We start from the raw sequence: 27,335 nt of genomic DNA, 5'->3' as shown, positions 1-27,335 counted from the left end.
CCGCTCTCCCCTGGCTCCTCCCTCAGGGGAAACATAGGGTCATTTTCAGTTCAAATCTTTACACACATGGAGTACTCCCCTGTGTATTCTAAATTATACTCCGACTATGTGTCTGGCCTTTGCCTTTGGCCACACAGAGGTTCCCCTTTTCTTTTTCATGCAGGAAATTGCTACGGTATTACGTTCATTGCTGGTCATAGGTTTACATACGAGGAACACAAATGCACTCAGATGCACATACAGTTAGAGAAAACACAGGCACACAATTACTCATTAGACAGAAAAGTATTTGTCATTGTGCACATGCACACACACACACACACACATTAGCCAGATTACCATGAGGCTCAAACAGGTCACCAACACATACATGCAAACACACTAAATGCTTGCCTCAACTAATGGCTCGTGTGCTGTAGTTTTCTCTGCGCTTTCCCTCTAAGTGGAGCCACATTTTCTTCATCAGAGGCTCTGATTAGCACCTAGAGTGAGCACATCTGCACTCTGCTCAGTGGTCCCCGAGCAGCTGCTGAGCACCAGGACAAACACACACAGGGCCAGATGTACGTACATTTGCGAATGTAGCGCTATAAGCGCCATGGCCAACCCGCAGAAAGCGCACGCTGTGATACTTCAGCTCACGTCGTATTTACCAAACCTGCAGTTCATCGGGTAATCAGCACCTTTCTCTGCCCACTATACCGTAAATTGGGCGCATCTTTCTATCATGGATCAGCCACCAAGTCAGTCAAAACAGCCAAAACAAAGATTTACTGATAACGAAGTTGATCTGCTTGTTTATGAGGTAACAGCTTAATGTGTTTTATTTCAGCATTAGTGGTGGGGAACTGTATGTATTGACAAGTGCGCTGTAGCAAAGCGTCAAGTACTGGTGCTATGATACGGCTGAGTGCAGACTGTGATATCCCCACTGCTGATGCTATGACTGTTTGAAATTATCCTGATGCCAATATTTGTAATGTAGCGAGGAGTTTAACAACTGCTGGAATGGAATGTGAACGCTGAGTTAGAGATTCTGTGTCATCTTTGATTTCTTCCAGTAACTGTAATATTGCATGGCTGCTTAATCTGTAACAATTTTCACCGCAAAATAGAGGTGCGCTTTCACGGGCGGTTTTTGTACATACCTTGGAATACATAATTAGGCGCACTTTATGCTTCTCCCCCCATCTCTTTATGGGAAACTCCCACTTTCCCCTTCATCCTCCCATGAATGCATATGCATGACACGGAAAAGCGCAATTTGCCATTTTCAGTCCCCGCAACAGGCATTCTGTGCTTTTACCTCAGTGCGGCCTGTTTGTACATACCTCGCCATGCTTTTACGCACACGTTGCGAAACAAATACGCCTGAAGTGGGCGCAAAAGCGTTAGTACATCTGGCCCTCAGTAACCACTAACCAAACCCGCAGCAACTCACTCTCTTCAGCTGAGTTACTGTCGGACAAGCTGGTTGACCGACAGGCTGCACCCAACATCTGCTGGCCATGTGTGCACTTTAGGCAGCATAGTAGGCACTTTGTTGCCAGTAGCTCAGAGTTTTACAGATATGATCATCATCATCATCATCATCATCATCATCATCATCACTCTAAGTCACACTGCACTTTATAGGTTTTATGTGCTGCAGCTTCACTATTGTTTAGGGATTGACCAATACTGTTTTTTCAGGGCCGATACTGATTATTGGTAGTTAATGAAACGATAACCGATATTTGGAACCAATATGCATTTACAGTGAAAATGAAAATCTTAAATTAAAAATTAAGATTTTGGAATGTTACAAAATCCAACACAAAACTTTGCTTAAATGCTTTAAGCTTTAAGTAAAAGGTAGTCAGAGAGTGATGTGGGCGGGACATTAAGTCAGACTCAGTGGTGAGTGAAACCGAAGCGGAGGGACAGACCGCTGTAGCGGAGCCAAAAGTAGAGCACTTTTTAATGAATTAACTTTATCGGTTATCAGGCAAATAAAACGCAGATACAGATAATCTGCAAACTGCCAAAAAACGGCCCGATAATTGGCCAGGGACGATAATCAGTCTATCCCTACTATTGTTCAAAGGATAGTATAGTAGATATAGTGTAGACTTAAACTTTCACGTTCCACCATCAGCTGCATTTAAGGATACTTTTTTGAGCAAAGCAGGCTGTTCTCATGAACCATTCGTACATATACTGTAGCTACGAAAAGTAATGCACTGTAATTTGTATATAGATAGGGATATATTGATGGATAGCTCCTAAAAGGGCTTTCAAGCGGGGGAGCGGAGTTTGTCTCCTGGAAGAAGTTAAGGGGAAAACAAAAGACTTTCACCCAGGAAATGAGTGTTCTAACCCAAACCACGATCTTCTTTCTAATCTTAACTGTCGTTGCTGCAGGACAGTCACTTACAGTGCCATGTACCCGGATTACAGTCACCTTTTATCGGCATAAATTAACTTTCATGTGACCTGCTGTCATGTGAGCGGACAGTGGTCGCTGTAATTTCCTAGAATATCATTATTGTTGTGCATAAGTTTCATACGATGTGATACAAACCCATCCATGAGAATGCGTTGAGCATTATGGACTGAGAATTGATTTAATTTTTTTTATTCTATTTTAATAATAATAATCCTGGTCATTCTAGAAATAGTGATTTCCAAATGATCAAATATAGTATGAGGACACAAACTCCGTCTGACCATAAGCCTTCAGTGTGAACATACTGTAGAAGTCAGACAGACTATTACAAACACTGTTATACATTGATCTGTATTAGAACGTCAGTAAATCACTGCAGACGTGGGAATGAAGGCTTGACAGGAGCAGGATGGGCAGTGAATCTGCTTTGCATTAAGAACAAACATGAAGTGCAAGTTTCCATCCAAACCCACTCTCCACTGTCCACCTGTTGCTGATGATATTCCATGTTTCCTCTCCAACATGGAGTGATTCAGACGTCTCCGGGATGGGTCAGGAATGTGAACGTTTCCTCCAGTGGAACCAGCTGTCTCCGAGATCCATGCCTTGTTGATCTAACAGCCTGTGTAATGGCCAATGTCTGGCCACACTCACTGAGACCCAGTTTCTCTTAGACAGCAAGGCAGTCAGTCAGTGACAAACAGCTGAGGAAGACTCAAAGACCATGTTAGACCAAGACAAAATATATAATGAACACAGTCCAAATATATGAAAATTGACAAGTTGCTACTAATAGCCTCTGCTTCCTGTGGTTTTATATATGCAAATAATTGTCAAATACAAAATAACATGTCTGGGCCATCATGTTCTTTGATATGAATTCAATATTTAATACAAAATCATCTGAAGCCAGAGATTTCATATTTCCTAGTTTTTATATAATAACATGTACATTTATATTGCACACACATGTATTGTTCATTACACAACAATTATATCCGACCAGACAATCTGATTGGTCAACTAGACATTTAGAACGTGCTCAAATCAGCATGACAGCACACCCAGAGTAATTTTTCTGTCAACATTATTGAGTTTAATTAAAAAACTGTTTAAAAACATTTGTATTCATGCAAGTAATTCAGGAACCACAGTGGAACACACAAAAGCTCTCCAATTAGATAAAGTGATTCATCGGATTAAACGACTTATTTGTTGCAACGCTCTGAAGTAAAATTTCACTGGATACGTTTGGATCAACTGTGCCGGTGACGGCACTACCTAGAAAATAGCTGCTAAATCGCAGACGTATAGGAGCTATATCTGTCGAGGGAAAAATTCATTTTTTTCAGCAGATATCTTAGTTACAACAAGATTGAGCTAGCAAAGCAGTTTTGTGTTTATACTGTATGTGCGGTAGTTATTCAGTTTGGGAAGTCCCACGATCTCTACAAAGTTAACGTTAGCTTAAGTTAGCTGCTGACTAGTGTTTTACAGGGACAGGTAATTGTCTCTGTAGTTTGAAGTTCGCTTAAGTTGACTGGCTGACTAAACAGGGAGGGACTAGAAATCATCTTTGTCAGGTTTTTTAACATTTATTTTGAGAGCGAATTGCCCCACAATATGATACAGTTTGGTTATAACTTTTATTTTTTTGGTAACCATTGTTGTATAATCGCAATATTACACTCGAGGGTTTGATTTAACATCATATTCATTCATCACACTTCAGTGATGCTTACGAACCTCGGGGCAAGCGCCTCGGTCTTAGCCGCATGACTGTCATGCCAATAATCGTTAAATCAAACATTCTTGTTTAATATTGCTTAAATACAATCTGCGTCCAAAAAGATGAAAAAAATACAGAAAAAATAAATAGGAAGAACAAGTAAGAGATAAAAATGAATTTATTAATGAATAACAATTAATGCTGTGGGTAATTTAAAATAAAGTAATAGTTTAGTGGGAAAAGCAAGTTTGAAAGATGAATTTTAAGTTTTCTTGTAAAGGTTGTAAGAAGGGCGAGGTGAACATTTGTAAATCTACCGGGAGACTGTTCCAGAGTTTGGTGACTAAATGCAGCGTCACTGTAGGCTTTAGTCCCGGACAGAGGAACAGTTCATGGGAGCGCACAGTGATCTTTTTAGTACATCCACCTATAAATTGATTCTGTAAGTTACAGGCAACCTGCGGTTAGATTTGAGCACAGGTGTGATGAGTATTCTCAGTTTGGAGGAAATCCTCGTTGCCATGTTTTGAAACAGTTTTAGATGTTTGATCAGGTTCTTACTGTCTTGCAATATACAAGACTAAAAGATAAAGAGTTTTGTGTCATCTGCGAATGAAACATGGTTGGATGGCTGTTTTTCAGTTCGTAGACTTTAATGGCAGCATGCACACAAAAAACAATAGGGCCCAGGACTAAACTGTGTGGCATACCACAATAAATATTTACAGAACCCCTGAAGAACCTCAGTGTTTTATGTAGACGTTTGAGCTTATAGCCAAGCCACCAGTGGTACTAAAACACACAATGCTCCATACTAGGGTTATAACTAACATTTTGTGATATATCAAATGGCTCCCAAAATTAGAACGTTAGGTGGACCAGGCCCAGGCTCTACATTAACTTTTTGAGGCATTTGTCCTTTGGACAAGTACATTTACGTTTCACTTGTCCATGCACAAAAGTCACTTGTCTGGATAAAGATTTATCATTTTATAATTTATTTGTTTTGCTAAAGCAGAATTCGAACGAACCGTTGAAAGCTGGTTTAAAAGAGGCTGATTTACCAAGGGATCCTTTAAAAGGTGTAGCTACTTTACAGTTGAATATTAGCTGATATTTAACTACGTACATTTAACCGATACAAATGCTGCTAATGCTTGCTAAGTACACAGCTGCCGATGCTAGCTAGCTAACGTCACTTACTTGTCAGCCAAGTTGGGATGCCCCCGGCAGCAGACGCTGCAGAACCTTACTCCTTCTTCATAACGCACCTACTTGAATTCATCTCTCCAGCTGTTCACACATTTTCTTTCCCTTTTTAACTCGTATGGTGCAGTTGTTGTAAGGTTAATTGTGTTGATTTTGCCCTACAGCTCAGGCTGGAAAACTGTACGTTTATCTATCCTGCTTTCGTTACAATTTTGCGGGAACCAATCACAAACTGGCTTATCCATCTGGCACGCTATTGGCGGGTTTAACACGATGACGATAGAGAAGCGACCAAGCAGCTTCTTGTTTACATTCAACATGGCGGCCACCAAAGCACAGTAACCCGTTGATGCCGCTGTCGCTGCTACATCACCCGGTGCGTTGGTCTGATTGGTTGAATGACTATCCAATTGCGTACAGAGTCATTTGAACTATGCCCGTTGATCATGCCTCTTGTGCAGTAGAAAATACAGAGCACACTCCCCAGACTAATGTTCCATCTTAAAAAATTTTGCTTGGTCTGGTAATAGCCAGACTAGCTTTCCCTGGCACTTGGACGGGCTGTGGAGCCTGAAGAAACATCACTCTCCACTCCAGTCTCCACCACTGTTCTTCTGAGGCAGGTACAAATGTATTTTTAAACTGCTGGCGATTATTACTTGGACCGACTCCTGATTGACCAATCAAAGCATTCTGAGTTGGACGCTGGTTCGACGGATTGTGGGGAAAAAATGTTTTTGTTTCAAATCAGTAAAATAAAATTGATAAAATAGATGTAATGAGTGGCACATAACATGAAGTAACATGGCATTTTATTTTGTTTGAGTTTTAACTTGTCCAGTGGGGCCAATAAATTTCTCTTCCACTTGCCCTACAAAAAATCCACTTGTCCCTGGACAAGCGGACAAGCCTTAATGTCGAGCCCTGAGGCCTGGGCATCAACTATTTCTTGATATATTTTGGTATTCCTCTCCAGCTGTGGGTCTGTAGCCTTGTCACTACCTTTCCCACCATTAGCCCTAATACTGTTAAATAATACATGACATTAAGGTCAGCGATCATTTTTATAAGCAAGGCCCTTGGCGCTGATTAAGGAAGGGAGGAAGTGAGGAAGGTGAACAATAGGGCAGAGAAGGGAGTCAGAGCTGCTGAAATGCTATGGACATCAGAAGAGAAGAGAGACGGGAGGCTGATAATAATAAAGAGGCGAGGAGGGAGGAGAACAGCTGGATCTTTGGCTGTGGGAGTCGACCATCCATCAGCTAAGTGCAGAGCAAAGAGAGCAGGGAGAGTCAGGGAGGGGGAATGTAAACTAATTAGCTCGGTGGAGTTTAAAATAAAAAGCTGATGACTTTTTCTCTGCCCAGGTTTTAAAGTAGCTGTCTGATAGTGAGCGCTAAACATATTTGTGCCTCCTAGTCCCACGCTCACACAGGTCAGGTAGTAGCTCATTGCCTGTCTTAAAATGATGCTATTCTTGTCTGCTCACTGTCATAGGCGATATGATATTGGATCTGACCATGCTGTCATTTTAATATTCTTGGCGGCATGTTTTGTTTAACTCTTAACCCTCCTCTTGTCTGAGCAAATGTGTATGTGTCCATGTGTGAGGTTTTTTGTCCATCTGTTTGTCTGTTTTGTTCTCGGGTTCCTTCATTGTTTACGTTGGTAGATGTGACAGCAAACTGTCTCGCCAGCCTCTCCCTGTGGAATGTGTCATGTTGATGCCACATCCCCCCCACCACCATAACACATAGAGCTGGAGGAGTAAGTTATTCTATGGAATGAAATGGATACAGCTGGGTGACAAATTAAAATGTAAGCCAACATAAAGTAAGTAAGTAAGTAAGTAAATAAGTAAGATATTGGGCCACCACAAGCCTCCAGAGCAGCTTTAGTTCTTCTTGTAATAGATTCAAGTCCCTGAACCATACTGTGGGAAGGAACACTAGTCTCCCAAACTGTAGTCCTTAGTGGTTTTGATGATGGAGGATAAGAGTGCTGTCTAACAATTATGTTTTATTGACCGTTTGCTAAGCCCTGCACCCCCTTGAAGCAATAGTCTCACTGTCATATCTATATGCTAAATAGAAGCTACGCTAAATAGAAGCTACAGCCAGCAGCCTGATTAGCTGAGCTTAGCATAAAGACTGTAAAACAAAGGGAAACAGCTAACTTCTCATCTAACTCTGGCATGAAATCAAAGGTCACGTTACTACACCTGTGAAGCCTCCCATTAAAGTTACTGTGAAAGTATCAAAAGGCTCAACCCACAGACAAATGTACACAGGCCGTATTCAGAAACTGTGCCTTTAAACGAGCCGTCAGGACCTTGGTACGGCTGTGATGTCACAACTATACTATATATAGGTAGAAAGTGCCCTTACAGTGCCAGACTGGGCTCTTTCAGGAGAGTGGCTTAATGAGACAGGCGCTTAAACAGAGCGTGTAAAGCATGTAACCATGTTATAGTGGAAACCCAAAATACAATTATGAACCTAAAAATGAGCATTGTATGGGACCTTTAAAGCATGGCAGAACAGTGGTTTCTCAGGCAGAAGTAGACATAAGTAGCTTTACATTTTTATTCAGTGACAACTTTCTCTGCCATATTTTATCAGCCATAGCTATTGTAAGCTCCATGAGTTGGTTGGAAACTCTGTCTCTTCTAGGCCTAATTTTAAATGTTGCCAGCTGACTCTTATAGGAAACCTGCAAAAGGGTCTTGAATATGTATATGATACAAGATACTACCTATTTACTCAACGCTGTGTAATATGTAATGTGAGGCTAAAGCTAACAGGTCCCAGGTACTGTAAAAAGCCAGCATCCAGTTGCTAAGCTATGATTGGACATTCACTGTTTGGAGGGGGAGGGGGTTTAGCAATTCAACTAGATTGCGATCTGGTGATTGCAAAGGCCACAGCATGTAATTTAATCCATTCAGTGACTCCTTGTGTATAGAATCATCTGGATTCATTATGTTTCTCCACTTATTTATCAAAAAGAAATCCTTGTTTCACCCATCTGAACATAATAAGGATATAATAACAGTACACATCAAAGGGGAAACGGTGTTGTCACTTTTTGTAAAACAAATCATCTATAGATAGTTGCCATTTCCACAGTCTGCCCTGTAGGAATCTCCATCTATATTGTGACTATCCCAATGAACAAACTGACCAGGCCAAGTCTGTCTCCCTAATTGCTATTAGTGAGAGATTTCCTATTGCTGCATCAGATACTATAGCCTTTTTAAGAAATGGAAAACAAGGTAATTTTGTTGCATGCTGGCAACTGAGGCACTTTTAAAATAAAGTTCTTGTGTACTATACTTTCTGTTTACTGACAAGCAGAGAGGAAATCAAAGACAGCGATGAAAGTCAGGAATAAAAGCAGAGCTCATCTGGGGTAAGGGGGCTCAGGGGTGGAATAGGGTTAGGGTTATGGTAAGTTGTATCGCTGCCTCTGACAGTTAAAGCATTGCCTCATGTGAAAGACCTGTTGGCTTAGAGTCAGATTTCACTGTCCTTCGGCAACAACAACATAATAATAATATCATGCCTTTTTTAACTGTTAGCCTAGAATAGGTTAACAACAGTGAACAGTTTGTCAGCTGCTGTGACAGGAATGCCACAGTAATATATATATATATATATATATATATATATATATATATATATATATATATAAAAAGCAGTCTTGGTATATATGGTATACTATGAAGCTCAATAATAACCCTAATGTGATGTGTGGCTAAACAAGCTGAATAGTGCACAATATGGTGCAGGGCTACAGTGCATAGCCTGCTGTTATAGGCTAATGGCTTGTTGAACAGCAGTGCTTTGTGAGCTGAGGAAACACACCCCTACCACCACACACACACACACACACACACACACACACACACACTCACAGCGGCAGAACCAGCACCACAGCCCCCTTCTCTTCTCTCAGCTGTCAGCCTGCATTCCTCCCTGCTTCTCCATTTATGGCTACAGAGGAAAGAAAGACAAAACGAAGAAGGAAAGAAACTGATGTCCAACCCCTACAAAGCTACAATATGCACTTTTCACTTCAAGGGAAACCAATTCTATGTCAGAGTCTTGATTATTTCCTCCTGGTTGAGGAGGAGCTATCTTGCCTTGTAAGCCACAGGGCCAGTACTCAGCCTAAGCTTGTATCCACAGCTAAATACACTCCTTAACATGCCATGACATCTGAAATCCAGTATCAGGCCATATTGGGGATTTAAAGGAATAGTTCGACATTTTGCAAAATAATATAATTTCTTGCCAAGAGTTAGATGAGAAGGTTGATAACACTCTCATATTTGTGTGTTACACATGATGTTAGAGCCAACGGGTGAATAGTTTAGCATAAAGATTGAAAGCAGGGGAAACAGCTAGCAATTTGAAGCCAGCAACTTTAAGCTTGCACATTTAGGGTTGTAGACAGACAATTGTTTTTACACAGTGTGTCTGTATATGCATATGGCATCTTTATGCACTTTCTAACACTCAAAGTGCCTGCTGGCTCTTCCCTACCTACAGGAGTCTACAGCTACAGCAGTTCACTAGTGTTGCATTGGAGCTAGAGCCTCTACTAAAAGTATATATTTGCTCACTGCACTGTACAGTAAAGTGCTTTGACCCTACCAGTTGATATCATCCATTTATCTTTCCTTCATCCGTCAGTCCGTCCCTCCCGCCCCCCCTCCACTGTGCTCTGCTCCCTTCCCTGGTTTTCATCAAGGCAGCAGCGGTCTAATCACTGTCAGCTACGCGACCCATCGAGGCTCTGACGTCAACCTGCCAGCCCTATTTGTTACAGCTTCAGTGTGAAAATAACAAGAAATACATTGTCATTATCGTTCGATGTTTGCACCAATTGTTCTGGATTGTTGTGCACATAAGTATAAAAAATAGTGTTCTTAAAGTTAAAAATGCACACATACATACATGCATTATAAATTTGTGAAAACTAAAGTGAAGTGGTTTAAAATGTGTCCACCTTTTCATTTAGCACCATCCAGTGTGTAATAACAACAACTCATATGCAGTTCTTTACTCTGTATATCTTGTTTTCCTGAGACTGTGGTGATGTCAGCCTATCTGGTGCTAAACCTGTGTAGATTTTCACAGACAGACAAACAAAAACAGAGATTAAAAGACGACAAGAAACACATGATTATACGACACATCAGATGTCTGCTTCGCTCTCACACATTCACACACACACACACACACACACACACACACACACACACACACACACACACCGATATTTTCCAGAATAGATATCAAGTTGTGTCTGGATGGGTCTTCCCACTGTCTCTACAAAGGCTCTGTACTGTGTCTCTCTTCTTCTCTCACCCATCTGACCTGCTCTGTTTGTGTTTTTTCACACTTTCAGAGTCAGATAAAAGATAAGGGAACAACCTCAGGCCTTTTTTTTTATCACAGGCCATTATGTCAGTGAGTGTCTTGCCTGATAATGATAAATGTGAAGCAGCTCAAATTGTTACCTTACACTAATCAAAACCTGTAAAGGCCCAGACACATAGAGCCGATAATCGGCCGTCGGACAGTCTGGCGAGGTCAGTGACTCGAGTCTGTTCAGTGTGTTCCGTGCCGTCGTCTGTCCGAGGGGCTGTTGGCCTTCATTTTGGCCAGATTTGACATGTTGAATCGGCGGAGCGGGCACTGCCGGCAGTCGGACTCAAATGACGAAAATCTTTTAAACTTACCTTTGTTGATCTGAAATGAAGACAGATTCAGCAACTGCATGGCCTATTTAAACACGTTTCGGTGAACTATTTCAGTACAATATGAGATCGTATTCTGAACAAGCCGCCAAGACAGTCTGTCTTTGAATTTCCGGAGAAACCAGACCCATGTGACACGTTCATTCAATCAGCTACCGGTTTAATTTTTTGGGAAACAATACCGATTAGCGCCGCCTGCTGTTATGGAGACGTTTTATGTCTCGTCTCTTCAGTGTGTTCCGAGGCACTTCTGGTCCAACTCGGGTAGACTGATCAGTCCGACTGGCTTTTCTGCCGACAGTTGGCCGTCTAGTTGGTGTGTAAGCAGTTTAATGGGTGTCTTTTGTTTAGTCAACGAGCACTTGATGCTTATATTTGCTTGAAAAGGGTATAATCTGTACAACGTTATGTCCTTGTCAGGTGTGAGTGTCAAATTAATCCTTAGTTACGTTTTTGTAATGAATGAGTGTGTATGTGCAGAAATGGATATGTGTCTCTGCATAGATGCACAGGTGCACAGGGCCTCCATACTGTAGGCGTGTGTTTGTGACCTACAGTGTGTTAACCTCATATCTGCTTGTGGCTCACTTGGCTGGCACCAACCTGGGACTTGTCCAGATGCCAGGCAAACAGAGTGAGTAAGTGTGTATGTGAGTGAGTTTCCATGTGAAATCCTCCTCTGCACTGTTCTCAGCAGGCTCCCTAGCTAGCCTCATAGCAGTGTCAGGCTGTGATAATGGACTGTCTTTGTCTACCTTAATCAGTGAGTGTAGACCTGCACAGTGCATCCAGGCATTGACAGGTACAGCAACCTGTCTCCCTGTACTATTGTACAGTGTGCAGGCAGCAGAGGCACCCAAGTATGGAGAAGGGTGACATCATAGCAGGCTCACAATATTATCATGTATTCAGTAACAATCTATTGATATTATTGAAGTCTACAAGTGAAGAACAAGTGCCTTTTGTCATTCATTATGTGCTGTGTCACTTTTTGATTCAAGAAATAATCAGCATCAGTGGTATAACTGACTGAATGTGCTGCTCATGTGTTTGCCAGGGAAATATATGGAGTGAGAAATTTCTTTTTGGTGATCCTTTTTCTGAGGTCTGATCTACATTGTTTTCTGTCCTGTGTTTATGACTTCAGAAGAAGGGGAAAAAGTTTTCCCAGGTGAAAAAAAACGTTTTGCCAAGATCTTTCTTTTGTTTCAGGATCATTTTAGCCTCTGTGTCTCAATCCTGAGTGCGTGACGAAACATTTTGACCACAGTAAGAGACTTTTTTGCAAGAACATAAATTGGAGATACATTATCCCATAAGGAGCGAGCCAAAAAGTTTGTTAATATTCACATAAGCACACAATAACCTTTCTCACCCAAAGTTTTCCTCCAGCAGGGACGTTAAGAAAGAGCAAATGAGTAAAACTGAGTGAGAAGGGGTATAGCAAATAAATGTACTGAGCACAGTACAGAAAACAAGTTTGCTCAAATCAAATTATTCGTTGTGCGATTATAATTTCTATACAATATATATAAATGTGCTTGGAAAAATCTCTTCTGTCTTCTAAGGCAAGGGCGTAACTTTGGGTTCAACATTAAGGAGGGTTGAGATTTCCACTTTTGAGCAAAATTTTAATTTTGTGGGTCAAACACATTTTCTGCATTCTAGTGAATTTTTCTGCAACAATTTGAGCCTTTTCTGCATCAAGTTATGGTGCCAATGTCTTTATTTATATAAAGGAAATTCTAATAGGTTTTTGGGGTGGGTCGCACTGGCCAGTTTTGATTATTGGGGGGGTTGTAACCGATTCATATTTGAATCGCGATTCAAGCTCTACCAATTCAAAATTGATTCATAGAATTCCAAAAATTGATTCATATTTAAAAAAATATATATACATATATATTTTTTAAATTGTCTGTATACTGCAATCACATGGGAAAAGTAACTACATTTACATACTGTGAATCATTTTTTAATCGAAAAACGATTTTGAATCGATACTTGAGCCTAAAAAATCTAATCGTGACATTTTCTGAATCGTGCAGCCCTATAAAGCAGACTGATACAGGAAAAAAAATAACTATGTGAATATAAACCCTGTTTTCCAAAGCTTGTAAAATTTCACCCACAGTGTACGAGTGTTTTGTAGAGAAGTCACTGTTACATGTTGCCATGTAGTCTGTATATGTATGCAGGGAGGATTAGAAACACCTGTTGTGGACAGACAGTAGATTGACGGTAGGACCTCTGGGTCTCCACTCTCCTCATACCAATTTCCTCATGGCAACAGACGCAGACCACAGGTCCCAGAGGCATGTAGGAGGAGTAATTCACGTCAAGATGTCCAGTGGAATGTGTGGCGGCTGCTGCTGCTGCTGGTTGTCATGAAAGTTTATAAGGTTTATTTTAACTCCCACACATAGCACGGCTCTAGTGCTGTATCATAGCATGACACACTATCTGTTCACTCCATGCTTCGACATTTATACCAAGTCTGTAAAAGACAAGCTTTTCTGATAGAAAGGTCATGTCAAGTCTCCATCTGGAGCCATCGGTAAATAGCCATTCATTCATTTTCAAGATGTTATACTTCCAAAACGTTGCTGGTCTTAGTTGACTCCTGTATGACCTGCATTGGTTAGTTTCCAGATTTAGCGGGTAGCTGGGGCCTCTTATCAGGTCTCGTCAGCATGAGCCAGTTAACCTGCAGGGTAGCCTTGAGATATTCACCCTCCCACTGAATGTTGTCTCAACATTGAATCGGTTTTGATCAAGCGGTAGCTGTGTATTTGAGGGGGCAGTGTCCAGGTCGCTTCGTACCCCATGAACTTTACGAGGCTTCTACACAAGACGTTTGTGGGAAATGTTTTTCCCGAGAGCTATAAACTCTTAACAAACATAATAATTTACCAAAATTACCAAAAAACATCCAAATATGGCTTTTATTATTTTCTGTGCCTCGTATTGGTTTTTATTTCTAGGAGGTTAAAATAAAACGGTTAACAAATGTCAAATTGTTTTTTTAAATGTCTTTTTTTAGCATATAAATGTTCCTTCACATTTTCAACAATCTGCATTATCTCTGAGCTGAAGCCTAAACGTTATGGATGGGGTCAAATAGAAACAACTATCTTAAAGGGTCATTTCGTTTTTTTTTTTTTTTTTTTTTTAACCTGGACCATATTTTCTTATGTTTTTGTGTCTAAGTAACTGATGGGATCAACAGTTTTTGAAATCGGTCCAGTATGGTAGTACTCGTCTGTCTCGGTTTGTCTGTCCACTGTTCCAACAGTCACTACTCTGGTTCGGTTGAAATAAAGTCTTAATTTATCCATTTACATATATTTACATATGCTGGCTCTGTACACTCTAAAATGACTGTTTATTTAAATAGAATCTGGTAGTTTTGGCAATTTGGGGGCTGGTTCGTTTTAAACAAAAAGGATCTTACTCTTTAACAAAAAGGTCTCCCTCTGAAAGGGATCATTTCCATAATGTTGTCAGACACTTGTGGGACAAAGCACAATGAATAACTGAGTCAGGTTACTGTTTCAGATTGAAGATGATTCAGTCATAAGACAAACTGACAAATGTAGCTCCTGAGTTTCCTGCAGTTTCTCTTCCCATCCTGGAGTCTGTCCTCCTCAGGAAGCGATAAGGACTTTTGATGTTTGATGGCTCTTTTAAGTCAGCGAGAACTGATTTCAAGAATGTTTTTTGCCAATAACAAGCTTATGAATGGGTGCTCTATTAGGGGACAATGCCACTCTGCACTGCTGTTTCCTATTCATTGTAATCCATTTCCTGTTTCCCTCCCTCCAGTCCTGGCTACTGCCGTTGGCCAGGAGCCCGACCACAGCCACGGCTGTGCCCATGGCAGCTGTTACCCAGCAACGGGGAACTTGTTGGTTGGACGAGAGAAGAACCTGAAGGCCTCATCCACATGTGGGATGAGGAAAAAAGAGCCCTATTGCATTGTCAGTCATCTGCAGGTGATTGCGATGATACTAAGTAAAAAAAAAAAATGTAATTGTGTATCTGCCCGTCTGGGCCCTTTCTCTACATCCTATATGTGGTTCTTTCTCATTGAGCTTTTACCTTTGACCATATAACCCTGACCTTTTCTTGTCCTGTTGCAGGATGAGAAGAAGTGCTTTGACTGTGATTCTAGACGGCCCTATCACCCAGTGTACAACACCATCAATCACCGGATAGAGAACGTCATCACCACCTTCAAACCTCAACGCAAGAAGTCCTGGTGGCAGTCCGAGAATGGTGAGGAGACTTGGTGGTCACTTTTGTTCTGCATTGAAAAAAAGAAGTTATTAAAGTGAAAAAAAAAAAAAAAATTATTGACTTCTAACTTGTCAAAATCCATCTAATGATCGTCATTAGCTTAGCTGTCTCACACTCAGGCTTACTTGGTATGACCAGTCACACAACAAAACACTAATGCGTGTATAAACTACAAATAAAAGCTTTATTAGTGTTAGATTAACCATTTAATACTGCTTTATAGATTAGTAATAGGCAGAAATAAAAAGACAAGACAACCTGGCAATTCAGAAGTTATGCTAAAAATGGTTCATAACCGATCTGTAAAGCATTAGTAAAACTGGTAGCTATAGAGAACACACACACACACACACACACACACACACACACACACATACACACGCACCCTCTGACCAGACACAGATGAGCTTAATAACAGAGTAGGTCCTGCTCTGGCATCTCAACCGAGAGAGGGAAGGGGGATGACAGGGAAAGGAGAAAAGTAAAAGCTCTGATGGCAAGCTACAAGTGAAAGTTTGGGGAGTATTCAAGACTGAGCGAGAGACAGTAGTCAGGACAGGGAGAGGGAACTGATGTATTTTCACTCACAATGACAATGAAGTGACTGTAAAGCTCTGAGTTGGAAACAAGGCTCAGTTCAGCTGTTTGTGAGCCATGTTGCTGTGATGGAGTGCTGTTGATGACCCAGAATAGAACAGAGAGAAACAGAAGAAGAGGAAGGGGGACAGGAAGTAGAGTGGCTATTTTTACTTATGGTTGCTACTCCTTTTCCATGGCATCTTTGTGGCATTTCCATGATGGTGGTAGCACAGTATGCTTATTTGATGTGGATTACAGATATTTGATTGTGTGCACTTATTAATTGGAATTACAATATCATGGGATTACATGCATACAGGCAGGCATTATAAAGCACTGTAAGTGAGTGTCTTTTCAATTTCATATGACTTCTGTATCAGCAAGGCTAAGGATTTACTCTTTGAATTGTCCTCTCTCTCACACTCTTTTCCATCTTCCTCTTTTCCTCTCTGCTCCAGCTGTGTGGTTGATTGTGGAGGTGTTCGTGCCTATGTCTGCATGTATGTGTTGTTCTAGTTCGACCCATTGGTTAGCTAAACCATAGAAATCAAAGAAATTAGCTACAAAAATTACCTGTTTTTAGTTGGGCTCAACGCTTATCCTTAAATGCACTATTTCTTAGTCATGAGCTACTCTACACTCTTGGCTACCAACAGCCCAGGGCTAGTCAATATCAACGACGTTTCATTTATGGGATTGTTCCATTACCGCCAGAGTAGGGCTGGGCAATATATCGATATTATATCGATATCGTGATATGTGTCTAGAATATCGTCTTAGATTTTGGATATTGTAATATCTCGATATGGCATAAGTGGTGTCTTTTACTGGTTTTAAAGGCTGCATTACAGTAAAGTGATGTACTCTTCTGAACTCACCAGACTGTTCTAGCTGTTCTATTATTTGCCTTTTCCCCACTTAGACATTATGTCCACATTACTGATGATTATTTATCTAAAATCTAAGTGTGAAGATATTTTGTTAAAGCACCAACTGTCAACCATAGAATATGGCCGCAATTGCGATATCGAGGTATTTGGTCAAGAATATCGTCATATCTGATTTTCTCCCTATTGCCCAGCCCTATGCCAGAGGTTCGGCCGGATGTCCCTCACCTTCCGCTTTCTTTGTGTTGGCATACGAAACTCCTGTCGATTCGGGAAACATCCTCTGAGCTAGAAGCGACAATTAAATTATATTTATCTTTTTTTTGAGTAAAGGTTTCTTCTCAGCAGTCACAGCTCACAACTAGTTTACCATTTGTTGGACCAGTTTTTAGGGATTACATTAAAAAAGTTATAGCCATATACATAACATGATACCAGCTACTGCATTTGCTTCCTAATGCTCTCCAACTCTGGTTTTGCCTTTTTACTAACATGCTTTTAGGTAAGTACTGCATGCCACACACATTCACACTGTCATTACCTGCAAGTTATAAATGTTATGAAGGTGATTCCCCAGGATACATTGATGTGTGTAGGCACATGTTTTTTTGCAAAACATGTAACTGAGTAGGCATCAAAACAAACAATCTACACTAGTCCTTTTTTCTTTTACATGTGTATATACAAGAGCTGTGTTGTGGTTTGTCTTCAAATCACCAGTTTAAAAGTTATGTTGAGTGTTAAATTGCAAAATATGAACATCATGTGGTGCCACTTTTTATGTATCAGTACGCAGGAATGGGAAAGTCCTCTTGGCTTTTTGGTGTATATATGTAACATAAAACACAGAGAACAAGAGTGAAAGTGGTCCTTCAGAATATTTGGTGCTCTGCAACTCAGGAAGTGTGTGGGCTTTCCCGACATGCTCTCCTGCCAAGAGTGAATGCCTTTTCCTGTCAAGATGCCATTCCTCGAACCAAAAGCATGGCTGCTACTTCAATTACTGCCGCTAGCCATTATTGTCTGTCATCCATCTGTCAGAAATTGATGATATAGATGGAAAATGAGTGCAAGCTGTTTATAAATGATCAATATGATCTGAGTGACAGTCATTAGCTCTACAGGAAAATGTTGGCTTTATGTTAAAACACAACATCTGTCTCTCTGTCTGTCACTTTGTCTCCCAGGAAAGTCCGATGTCTTTATCCAGCTGGATCTGGAAGCTGAGTTTCATTTCACTCACCTGATTATGACTTTCAAGGTAGGGTAAAAAGCTCTTGTCAACAATGTATCATCAAGTAGCTGAAAACACAGACTTACAGCTCTATTTGGACAGATTCTGCTTAACAAAATGGACTATGCAAGCTAAAACACAGCAGAATGTTTGTTAAGACATTCTTCTCTTGCAGACCTTTCGTCCGGCGGCCATGCTGATTGAACGGTCGGCAGATTTTGGTCGTACCTGGAAGGTCTACCGTTACTTTTCCCACGACTGCGCTACTACCTTTCCCAGAGTCTCCCAGGGTCTTTTGCGTAACATTAATGATGTCATCTGTGAGTCACGCTACTCTGACATTGAGCCGTCAACAGAGGGAGAGGTGAGCATTTGATTAAGGAATAGGACAGGTCAAATATATTGTTTAAAGTTCCCATATTGTGCTCATAAGGTTCATACTTGTATTTTGGGTTTCTGCTAGAACATTCATATATGCTTTCATGTTCAAAAAACACTTCCCATACTGTCTGTCTGAATATACCTATATTCGCCCGCTGTCTGAAACTCTCCGTTTTAGCGCCTGTGTCTTTAAGCACCCCTTCCCAAAAATGCTTAGCCTGCTCTGATTGGTCAGCGTTTCTGGGTCTTCCCCATCTCGGAGTCTCTCATTGCAGCTGGGGAATGACTGTAACGGCACTGTTGCGGCACTTTCTACCTATATATACAGAAGTCCTGACGGTTTGTTTGAAGGCACAGTTTCTGAATACTGGCTGTGTGCATTTCTCTTTTAACACTTTAACAGTATCTACATAGCACCTCGACCTGCTTTCTGATAAAAAAAAAAGACAAGGAAATCTCTCTTTTTACAATATGAGACCTTTAAGATAAATACTGAAACTTATTCTGTTTTAGTGAATGAAAATACATTTTAAGTTATTGATTAATTTCAGAATAAATGTTTTTGTTGTGAAAATAGGGTGTTTTCATTCTTAGTCCCCAATGTTTGGGATCTGAAGTTTCTGATGGCGACCCAAATGACTCGGCCTGAAGGAATGTTTCTACATTTTGAGAAATGCGCTTATTTGCTTTCTCGCCAAGAATTAATGAGATTGATACCATCCTCAGACATAAGACAACATACAAACAGAGAGGACAAAGAAGCTCTTAAATAACCCCAGCACAAATCTGTAGTCCACATACTGAATACTGCTCAGGCATGCAGACCACAAAGTGCAAAGTATGATTTACACTCAAGCTGCATTCCTCGCTGCTTATTTTATTGTTATTTCAAGTCTCAGATAGTGCAAATATTTAATGTGTGTGCTTAATATGTGTGTCTTGGCCTAGGTCATCTACAGAGTGTTGGATCCAGCCATCAATATTGAGGATCCATACAGCCCGAGCATCCAGAGTAGGTCACACTCATATTTTTAACAACAGATTGATGGTGTATAACATTAAGGGGTAACAACCACCTAAACCGAGACCAAGTCATCACCAAGACCAGAGTGTATGCAGACTAAGTCAAGACAGAAGCCAGATTTGTGTTAGACGGCCAGAGCTTCTTCTACTGTCTCCCTCTCATTCACTTTCTTGGGAGTGTGTGTAAAGGGGGCAGGGAGAGGGGGGTTTACGGTAACAAATTTCAAATTAGATATGAGTTAGTTATTGGTTGCATTTAAAAGTTTTAACACATAGGCATACATCAGAAAATGCACAGGCAATTTAGCGAAATCCCTGCAGTTGTGGTCTTGACCGGTCTTGAAATAAAATCCTGAGTCCTCTTTATCCGAGACAGAGACGAGAACAAGAGAGTAAAAAATGTTGGTGTGTTAATGTTGCTTTGCCGGCAGAGGGCTCGTTGATGTAAGAGGTTATAAAAGCTCTACAACCAGCTGAAGTACAGCGCATGTTGTAAAAATAAGCTCTTGTGAAAATAACATATCATGAAACACATCATAATGACAGAAACCAAGCCATACTATATGAAATACTACATAAAGCCAGGCAGCAAAACTGTTTGGTTCTGACTGACAATGACAGTACTTACATTTGAAAGATCTGTTTCATCTTGTTGTCATTAAAATCACGGAGCAGCGTACCAAGTGCTGAGGGGCCAGACTTCCCAGTCCTGATCATTTGCCGTCACCACATCTGGACCAGAAGTTGGCAGCGTGTCTCCTAGCCACGCCGTTCCTCAGGTGCTATCAAATTGCTGCCATGAGAAACACCCACCCAGAGGCTCGAAGCTTAGGCTACATCCACACTAATACGTTCTTATTTTAAAACACATCTGTTGCTACGTTTAGACCTCACGTCCACACTACTCCTGCGTTTCTGAGCGCCTAAAACTGAGGCATTTGGAAACACTGCTGACCTTGTTTAAGTTTGAAAACTCCGGTGGCCGGGTTGGCTCAGTTGGTAGAGCAGGCGCACATATACATAGAGGTTTATGCCTCGACACAGAAGTCCAGGGTTTGTGTCCGACCTGTGACGGTTTCCTGCATGTCTTCCCCCTCTCTCTCTCCCCTTTCTCATCTAGCTGTCCTGTCCATTACAGGCAGAAAAGCCCAAACAAATAATCTTAAAAAAAAAACTAAAGTTTGAAAACTCCGGGGTTGCTTTGTAGTCTGGACGGGCACAAACGGAGACCTTTGGAAACGACGATGCACGTCATGCGGTCTCGGTTAGGAAGGCTTACATATCTTTCAGTAACAGTTCAACCTCTTATTTTCAACTTATACATCCAGGATTTTCGACTGCAGAGTAACGTCAGACAATCTGCTTCCTGTTAACACCGGCATACGCATGCCATGTGTACGTGAATGGTCATGTGATATGCGTTGTCAGACGTGTTAATATGGACAGAGGTCATTTCAGATATGGAGGCCTAAACGGCTGTGTGGACGGAGATCATTTTTGTTTAAAAATGCGGTTTGAAAATGAAACTGTTGTGTGTGATGTGTGATGTATCCTCAGATGCCCCAATTATACTTTTATTCTCTTTAGAAAAATTTGCTCAATAGCTGCAGTATCATTATACCTTATATACAAAAAAATGTGCAGAATTAAAATTTCACTTTGACTTTACATTTACCTTTAAGTTTAATAATAATAGAAAGGGCTATCTTTATCCTTTGCGAGTCACATTTGTCACCATAAATCAAACTGCGGCCGACACAATTAGCTCTTGTTATCCAGCTGTGACACATTACGGACTGTAACAGCCCCTCTCTCTGGGGTGTGAAACATGCCCTGCTGTGTGGAGAGATGTGAAAAGCAGCTGTTTCTCTCCCACACAGCCTCACTGTCCTAGCCTTCGTGTTTAGACTGGCAGGGCATGAGAGCTTTTCCCAGAAACCCAAACTCGTTTTCCAATGTAGCAGCAGAGTTGTCTTGTTCTGTTGTTAAATATCTCCCTGACCCCCTCACAGCTGAGCAAGCCCTATTTCCTGTCTGCTGTCAACGTCCAAAGTCCTTATTTCTTTCTGCATCACTCGAGTGAGAAATGAGGACTTTTTGCCCTGAGTTTAGCCTTTTAGGCAAACCTTCCCCTCTGTAAATATTCTGCCTCTTTGATTGGCGGACCTTATCCCAAATCTTAGCCCTGACTCTAACCTCAACCATCTATGGACTAAAGCATTTGAAAGCCTTTTGGGCATAATACACAGCCTCTTCTGTGTTACTACAGACTGGGAAGAAGTGAAGTGCTACATTCTTTCTAACTTATTACCAGCATTTCCTAAACTTGGTATTTTAAATTAAAACCAGTAACTAATCCGGTGATTGTAGTCTGTACATCCGTGGGTACACTGCAAACAGGAACTGCTATTGGCTGCTGGTGCCTGTTTAATGAATGAATGAGTCTTAGGGCAGTGGAGCTGGAGGGATTAGCTCTCGTCAGTCAGAGAGCGATTCTATTACTGCAGATAAAGTCAGCTGGTAGGGTCAGAGTATGGACAAAAATAAAGCCTACCATGAAACAATTCATCCACCATCTTCCACTCAAGCAGGATTTAAAATGACAGGAAACTCAGGAAGCTAAACGTTTTTAGTGGAATAGCCGAGGCATATTTCCTCTGCTGTTGGCATGGGAACGTAGGCCCTTGGGAGTCAGAACAGTGCCAGTAATTGTTTATGACAAAGAAGGGAAAGGTGTGTGTGATGTGAAAATGTGTGTAAAGTGTGTTGGTATGCTTGTGTGTTTAAGTACATCTGCATTAATGTGTGTGTGTGTGTGTGTGTGTGTGTGTGTGTGTGTGTGTGTGTGTGTGTGTGTGTGTGTGTGTGTGTGTGTGTTGATGACTACAGGTGAATAGCTGGACTGTAAGAGCGGAGGATGTTCTGACCACAGCTCTTCTGGCAGATTGACAGACATTCTCTCTTTAAAAGAGTTATCTTTCTTTCTAGTACAAACTCCCTCCAAATAGTTTGAGATGATAAAGAGGCAGGGTGTGGGTAGAACCATTTCAACACCCAGTACTACAGTTCCTTATTACGTTTCCAGTTATTTCTCATTGTTGTGATGTGTCAGGTCTTTTGGTTTGCAATTTGTACTAGTCATGCTAGTTGCATTGCTCTAGGGATGTCGATTGTCGATTGGTCGGTCAGTCAGTCCACTACTTTGGCCCACACTATCATAACAACTGTTCAATGGATTGCCATGAAATTTGCTACAGAATATCGATGGTGCCTGGAGGGTAACTCCATACTTTTGGTGATCCCCTAACTTTTCATCTAGCGCCTCCAGCAGTTCAATATCTGACATTTTCCAGTACTAATATGCCTAACATTGCCATCATCCATGTGGAATGTTATTTATCGATGCATATTTGTCTGGTGTTGCATGTGTAATCATCAAAGATATGTTGTGTATAAAAAAACTAAAAGAGCATTACTTTTATATAAAGATGATTAATATATTTGAATGTAAACAGGACACATGCACCTAGTATATTACATTATAGGTATGACACAGTGAAATTGATGCATGATGAAAATAATTTTATATATCATCTTGATGTAAACTACTCCTCCCTACTCCCCCGTTCAATGTAACCTCAAGTTGCCTAAAAACTCTGAGGACTAACAAAACCTCAGACCATCCTAGATCATTAACTGTTGTTCACCCATAATGCTTTGCCCCACGCTCAGTTCTGTCATGCTCCACCGGCCTTGACCTCCTCTTGCTGGTGCAAAGGGGTTTTTGTTAAGTGTGTGTGTGTGTGTGTTTGTGTGTGTTTGAACTGCTGTCCTTCATCCTTTACCTCAGCAACTCATATTACACCATCCACCATAAAACTACCAGCTTTCATAAAACTCAAGTGTCCTACTTATTCTCTTCTTCTCCTCTCCCCCAACAGACCAGCTGAAGATCACGAACTTGAGAGTGAACTTTACCAAGCTTCACACACTAGGAGACAACTTGCTGGACCCCAGAGCTGAAATCAAAGAAAAGTATTACTACGCCATATATGAGCTTGTTGTTCGGGGAAACTGCTTTTGCTATGGCCATGCCTCGGAGTGCGCCCCCATCACTGGCATCAGGGATGATATAGAAGGAATGGTGAGTGATGCGTCTTCAGTTACAGTACAGGCTTCTAATTAGCTCCTGTTTCCCCCTGTAATTTACTCTCACAATTTCAAAGCGTTTGTTTCTTCATCCCATATAGATTGCTTTAAATCCCCCTCTTATCTCCTTTTAAGGTTCACGGCAGGTGTGTGTGCAACCACAATACCAAGGGTTTGAACTGCGAGCAATGTGATGACTTCCACAACGACCTTCCCTGGAGACCAGCTGAAGGGCGCAACACCAACGCCTGCAGGAGTGAGTGCAGAGGAGGAAGCAAAGGGGACATTAAGTGCAGTGCAAACACATCACAGATCTATTTGACATTAAGTTCTTTAACATTTGTTTGGAATGGGTGTCTTTTATTTATTTTTTCCTAGAGTGTAACTGCAATGGCCACTCGACCATGTGCCACTTTGACATGGCGGTGTATTTGGCCATGGGAAACGACAGCGGAGGAGTGTGTGACGACTGTCAGCACAACACTATGGGACGCAACTGTGAGATGTGCAAACCTTTCTACTACAAAGACCCTATTAAGGATATCAGGGACCCACAGGTCTGCATAGGTGAGTCTGTGTTTGTACACTTTGGTTTTGTACTGTACTGTAGTATTACCTGTAGGTGGCATGCCATCAAATTGTAAAAATTCATATGTGCACATGTCACCCAAGTTCGGTTGCAATTGCATGTTGAATTTTAAGAGTTACAAGAGTGTTTGTCCCTTTGAACACATTTACCAAATTTTGCCAACAAATTATACAGAAAGGGTATGGAATATCGAAAAATTTACTGATTTTTTGGGGGGGGTTTTAAACAAAAAATTTGAAAAAAATATAAAAATGTGGCCATGGCCAACACTGATACATGCCCATGACACAAGAGGGGCTTCTGTTCACCACATAAACATCCCATTGCACCACCAACTCAAAACATACACAACCAGACAAACTGAACTAAGTGCAGATATGTTAACAATATTTAAGTTTCTCATGCATCGAAATTGACCTGACACCTATCTGTGCCATAGCTTGTGATTGTGATCCAGATGGTTCTCAGAATGGAGGCATGTGCGACAGCCACACCGACCCTTCCCTTGGCATGTTGGGAGGTCAGTGCCGTTGCAAGGCCAATGTCGAGGGGCCGCGCTGCGACAAGTGTAAGACTGGCTTCTTTGGCCTGAGTGCTGACAACCATCAGGGCTGCCAACGTGAGTACAGTCTCTGTTTTCATTCACACAAACATAGAAATGTTTTAATCTACTGGATTGTTCTCTCTTATTCTGAGAGTGACTCAAATGAGCAAATTAACATTTTGATCAACTCCTCTCTGCTCCTATCTGGATTTTGGTGACTGAACAGTAAGACAGTTTTTAGAGAGATTTTAGTCAATCACACAAAAAATGTAAAAGTGGTATTGGGGGGGAGGGGGGCATGGGGGTAGGGAGCTGGACATGTCCGTAACATCCTCAGTGGAAATCTGTCCTGCTAGGCGTTGTAAAAAATGTATCTCACAGTCCGGGTCACGTAGAAATTAGTCTCGTTTTGCCAGTATGGGAGAAAAACGTGCTCTGGTTTATTGGCATTTCTTTAAACCAGTGACAATTGTCATGGGCAGCACTAAGCACCGGGCAGAGCCATTGTGCAGCTGCAAAATAGCCTTGGGAAAAAACATGTTTTGGTGGAACGTAGTTTTAGTCATGCAACAACTACATAGAAATTGATTTAGAATTGTGATTGAACAGTGGTTGCAGTTGGTTTTATCACTTTAAAGGGGTGATAGAATGATTATATAGGGTATTTCACACTGTTCCTTATGGTCTCCTAATGGGGTATGTAACATTGGTTGGGCTGAAAATGGCCTGGTTGATATTTTATTGGCCCTTATGCATCCCTGTGTTTTGGCCCTATTTGTAACAAGAGCTTTTCTTCCAAATATGGTATGATCATGAATATTTAGATGAGCTGCGCGCTGATTGGTTGAGCAAATCCCCATACACACACATTAGAGACGAGACAGCAGTACAAGTCTCATATTCCAGACACTGCAATGTTTCGTTACCAAATTCACTTCTGAGACTTTTTTATGTGAGAAATCAACTATATAAAGCTCAAATATGGGCCATTTTACGAAAATGTATGGCTAATTGCAAATTTGGTAAGACGTGTCGGACTTTAGGAGCTCCACACGGTCTGACGAGAAAGCGGCAGCCTGCTGGGCTCCATACCCAGGGCAAAGTCACCCTTTGTGGATTACTGCACTACCGGGGCTCCGCGGCCAGCTGCCGGCATAACTATAATATATTTACAGTTTGAATTTCGTCACGGCACTTATATTACAGGTTCCCCAAGGTCTTATAAAGCTAACAGTTGTGTCCAATTTCAATTAAAGGCATGTTTGTGAATTTCAGAGGTCTCTTTAGGAGGAGGCTAGCTAGCTCTCATTGATGGACTCCAGCTCACCGCGGGCTCTATCAATGAGACTTGCGGACAAGAGACGTTTATTTCTGCGATCGTTTGTTTAAATAACTCAACACACATATCCATTATAAGATTAACTGGAACCTGCGGTAAGAGATTGCGGGCGTAACAAGCTCGCTGACCGCGCTCTCAGTCACACACCGGCCATTTAGCAGGAAGAGGGGAGGGAGAACAGCGAACTGCAGGCCTTGGAGCTCTGTCAGGGCAGCGGCGTTTGGTAGTCCAGTCACCCAGAAAGGGTGAGTTTGCGCGGGTATTGAGCACCGTGGGCTGCCGGCCGTGACGGAGCTCAATCGAGCTCACAGCAGGCCCGGGTCTGTGAAGGAGGACAGGCAGGGCGGTGATGTAGCAACCCAGGCAGCACCGGCCGCTGAACTCCGACACACAGTCGGACAAAATTTGCAATTAGCCATCAATTTTCGTAAAACGGCCCATATTTGAGCTTTACATGGTTGATTTCTCACATAAAAAGGTTTCAGAAGTGAATTTTGTAATGGAATAGCAGAGATCTGCGCGACCTAGATTCAGAAGACTACCTGATCTCAGTTCAGTTGTGTAAATGTTGGGGCGTGACAGAGAGAGACACTAGAGCCAAATGAGGAGGAGCCACCGACCTAACGTCAGCTCGGCGGCTTGTGGAGATTAGCCCGTTTTCAGAAGCAGTTTTAAATTGTGAGATTTGCAGAGGAAAGAGGTGTCATTGGGATTTTGAGGTTCTATGTATGTCCTATTTACCCACCAAACTGTCATTTTTCAACTATGACAAGATAAAATCGGTTTTGCATTCTATCGCCCCTTTAAAACCCTGCCTTTCAATGTGCTGCAGGAACTAATCATCTATCTGTGAAAACCTCATACATTTTGCCCTCTACCCTTTGCCACCAGCTTGCCGGTGTGACCACAGGGGAACAGTGTCAGGTAGCTCCCAGTGTGACCCAGTCAGTGGAGACTGCTTCTGCAAGCGTCTTGTCACTGGACGCAGCTGTGACCAGTGTTTGGTAAGGCAGTGCCAAAAAACTTGTCTCTTTGGACTGACTTTTGTTTTCTGGCATTTTCTCTGTCTCTGTCCTTCCCATCCACTCTGGTTACTGTCAATCAGTCCTGTTAGTGGTAATGTGACAGACAAAAAACCTTTTGGTTTACCTTGCTGACTTTTTTTTACTGACCTTCTT

At 41.5% G+C, this 27,335-nt stretch overlaps 1 protein-coding gene across 1 annotated transcript in view; it reads left to right on the top strand.

Annotated features, from left to right (window-relative positions):
- Positions 1–27,335, top strand: part of lamb2 (laminin, beta 2 (laminin S)) — a 56,950-nt gene that overhangs the window by 7,055 nt on the left and 22,560 nt on the right. Inside the window, exons 3-12 of the mRNA XM_028582424.1 lie at positions 14,959–15,128; positions 15,276–15,411; positions 18,086–18,159; positions 18,308–18,496; positions 19,462–19,525; positions 23,478–23,680; positions 23,821–23,941; positions 24,064–24,252; positions 24,714–24,893; positions 27,049–27,161. Coding sequence (XP_028438225.1) covers positions 14,959–15,128; positions 15,276–15,411; positions 18,086–18,159; positions 18,308–18,496; positions 19,462–19,525; positions 23,478–23,680; positions 23,821–23,941; positions 24,064–24,252; positions 24,714–24,893; positions 27,049–27,161 — 1,439 coding nt within the window. The remainder of the gene's footprint in view (positions 1–14,958; positions 15,129–15,275; positions 15,412–18,085; positions 18,160–18,307; positions 18,497–19,461; positions 19,526–23,477; positions 23,681–23,820; positions 23,942–24,063; positions 24,253–24,713; positions 24,894–27,048; positions 27,162–27,335) is intronic.

This window comes from Perca flavescens, chromosome 7 (genome assembly GCF_004354835.1).
Source record: "Perca flavescens isolate YP-PL-M2 chromosome 7, PFLA_1.0, whole genome shotgun sequence".
Taxonomy (NCBI): Eukaryota; Metazoa; Chordata; class Actinopteri; order Perciformes; family Percidae; genus Perca; species Perca flavescens.
The sequence above is the reverse complement of the archived record's forward strand: the minus strand, read 5'-3'. Positions and strand labels throughout refer to the sequence as shown.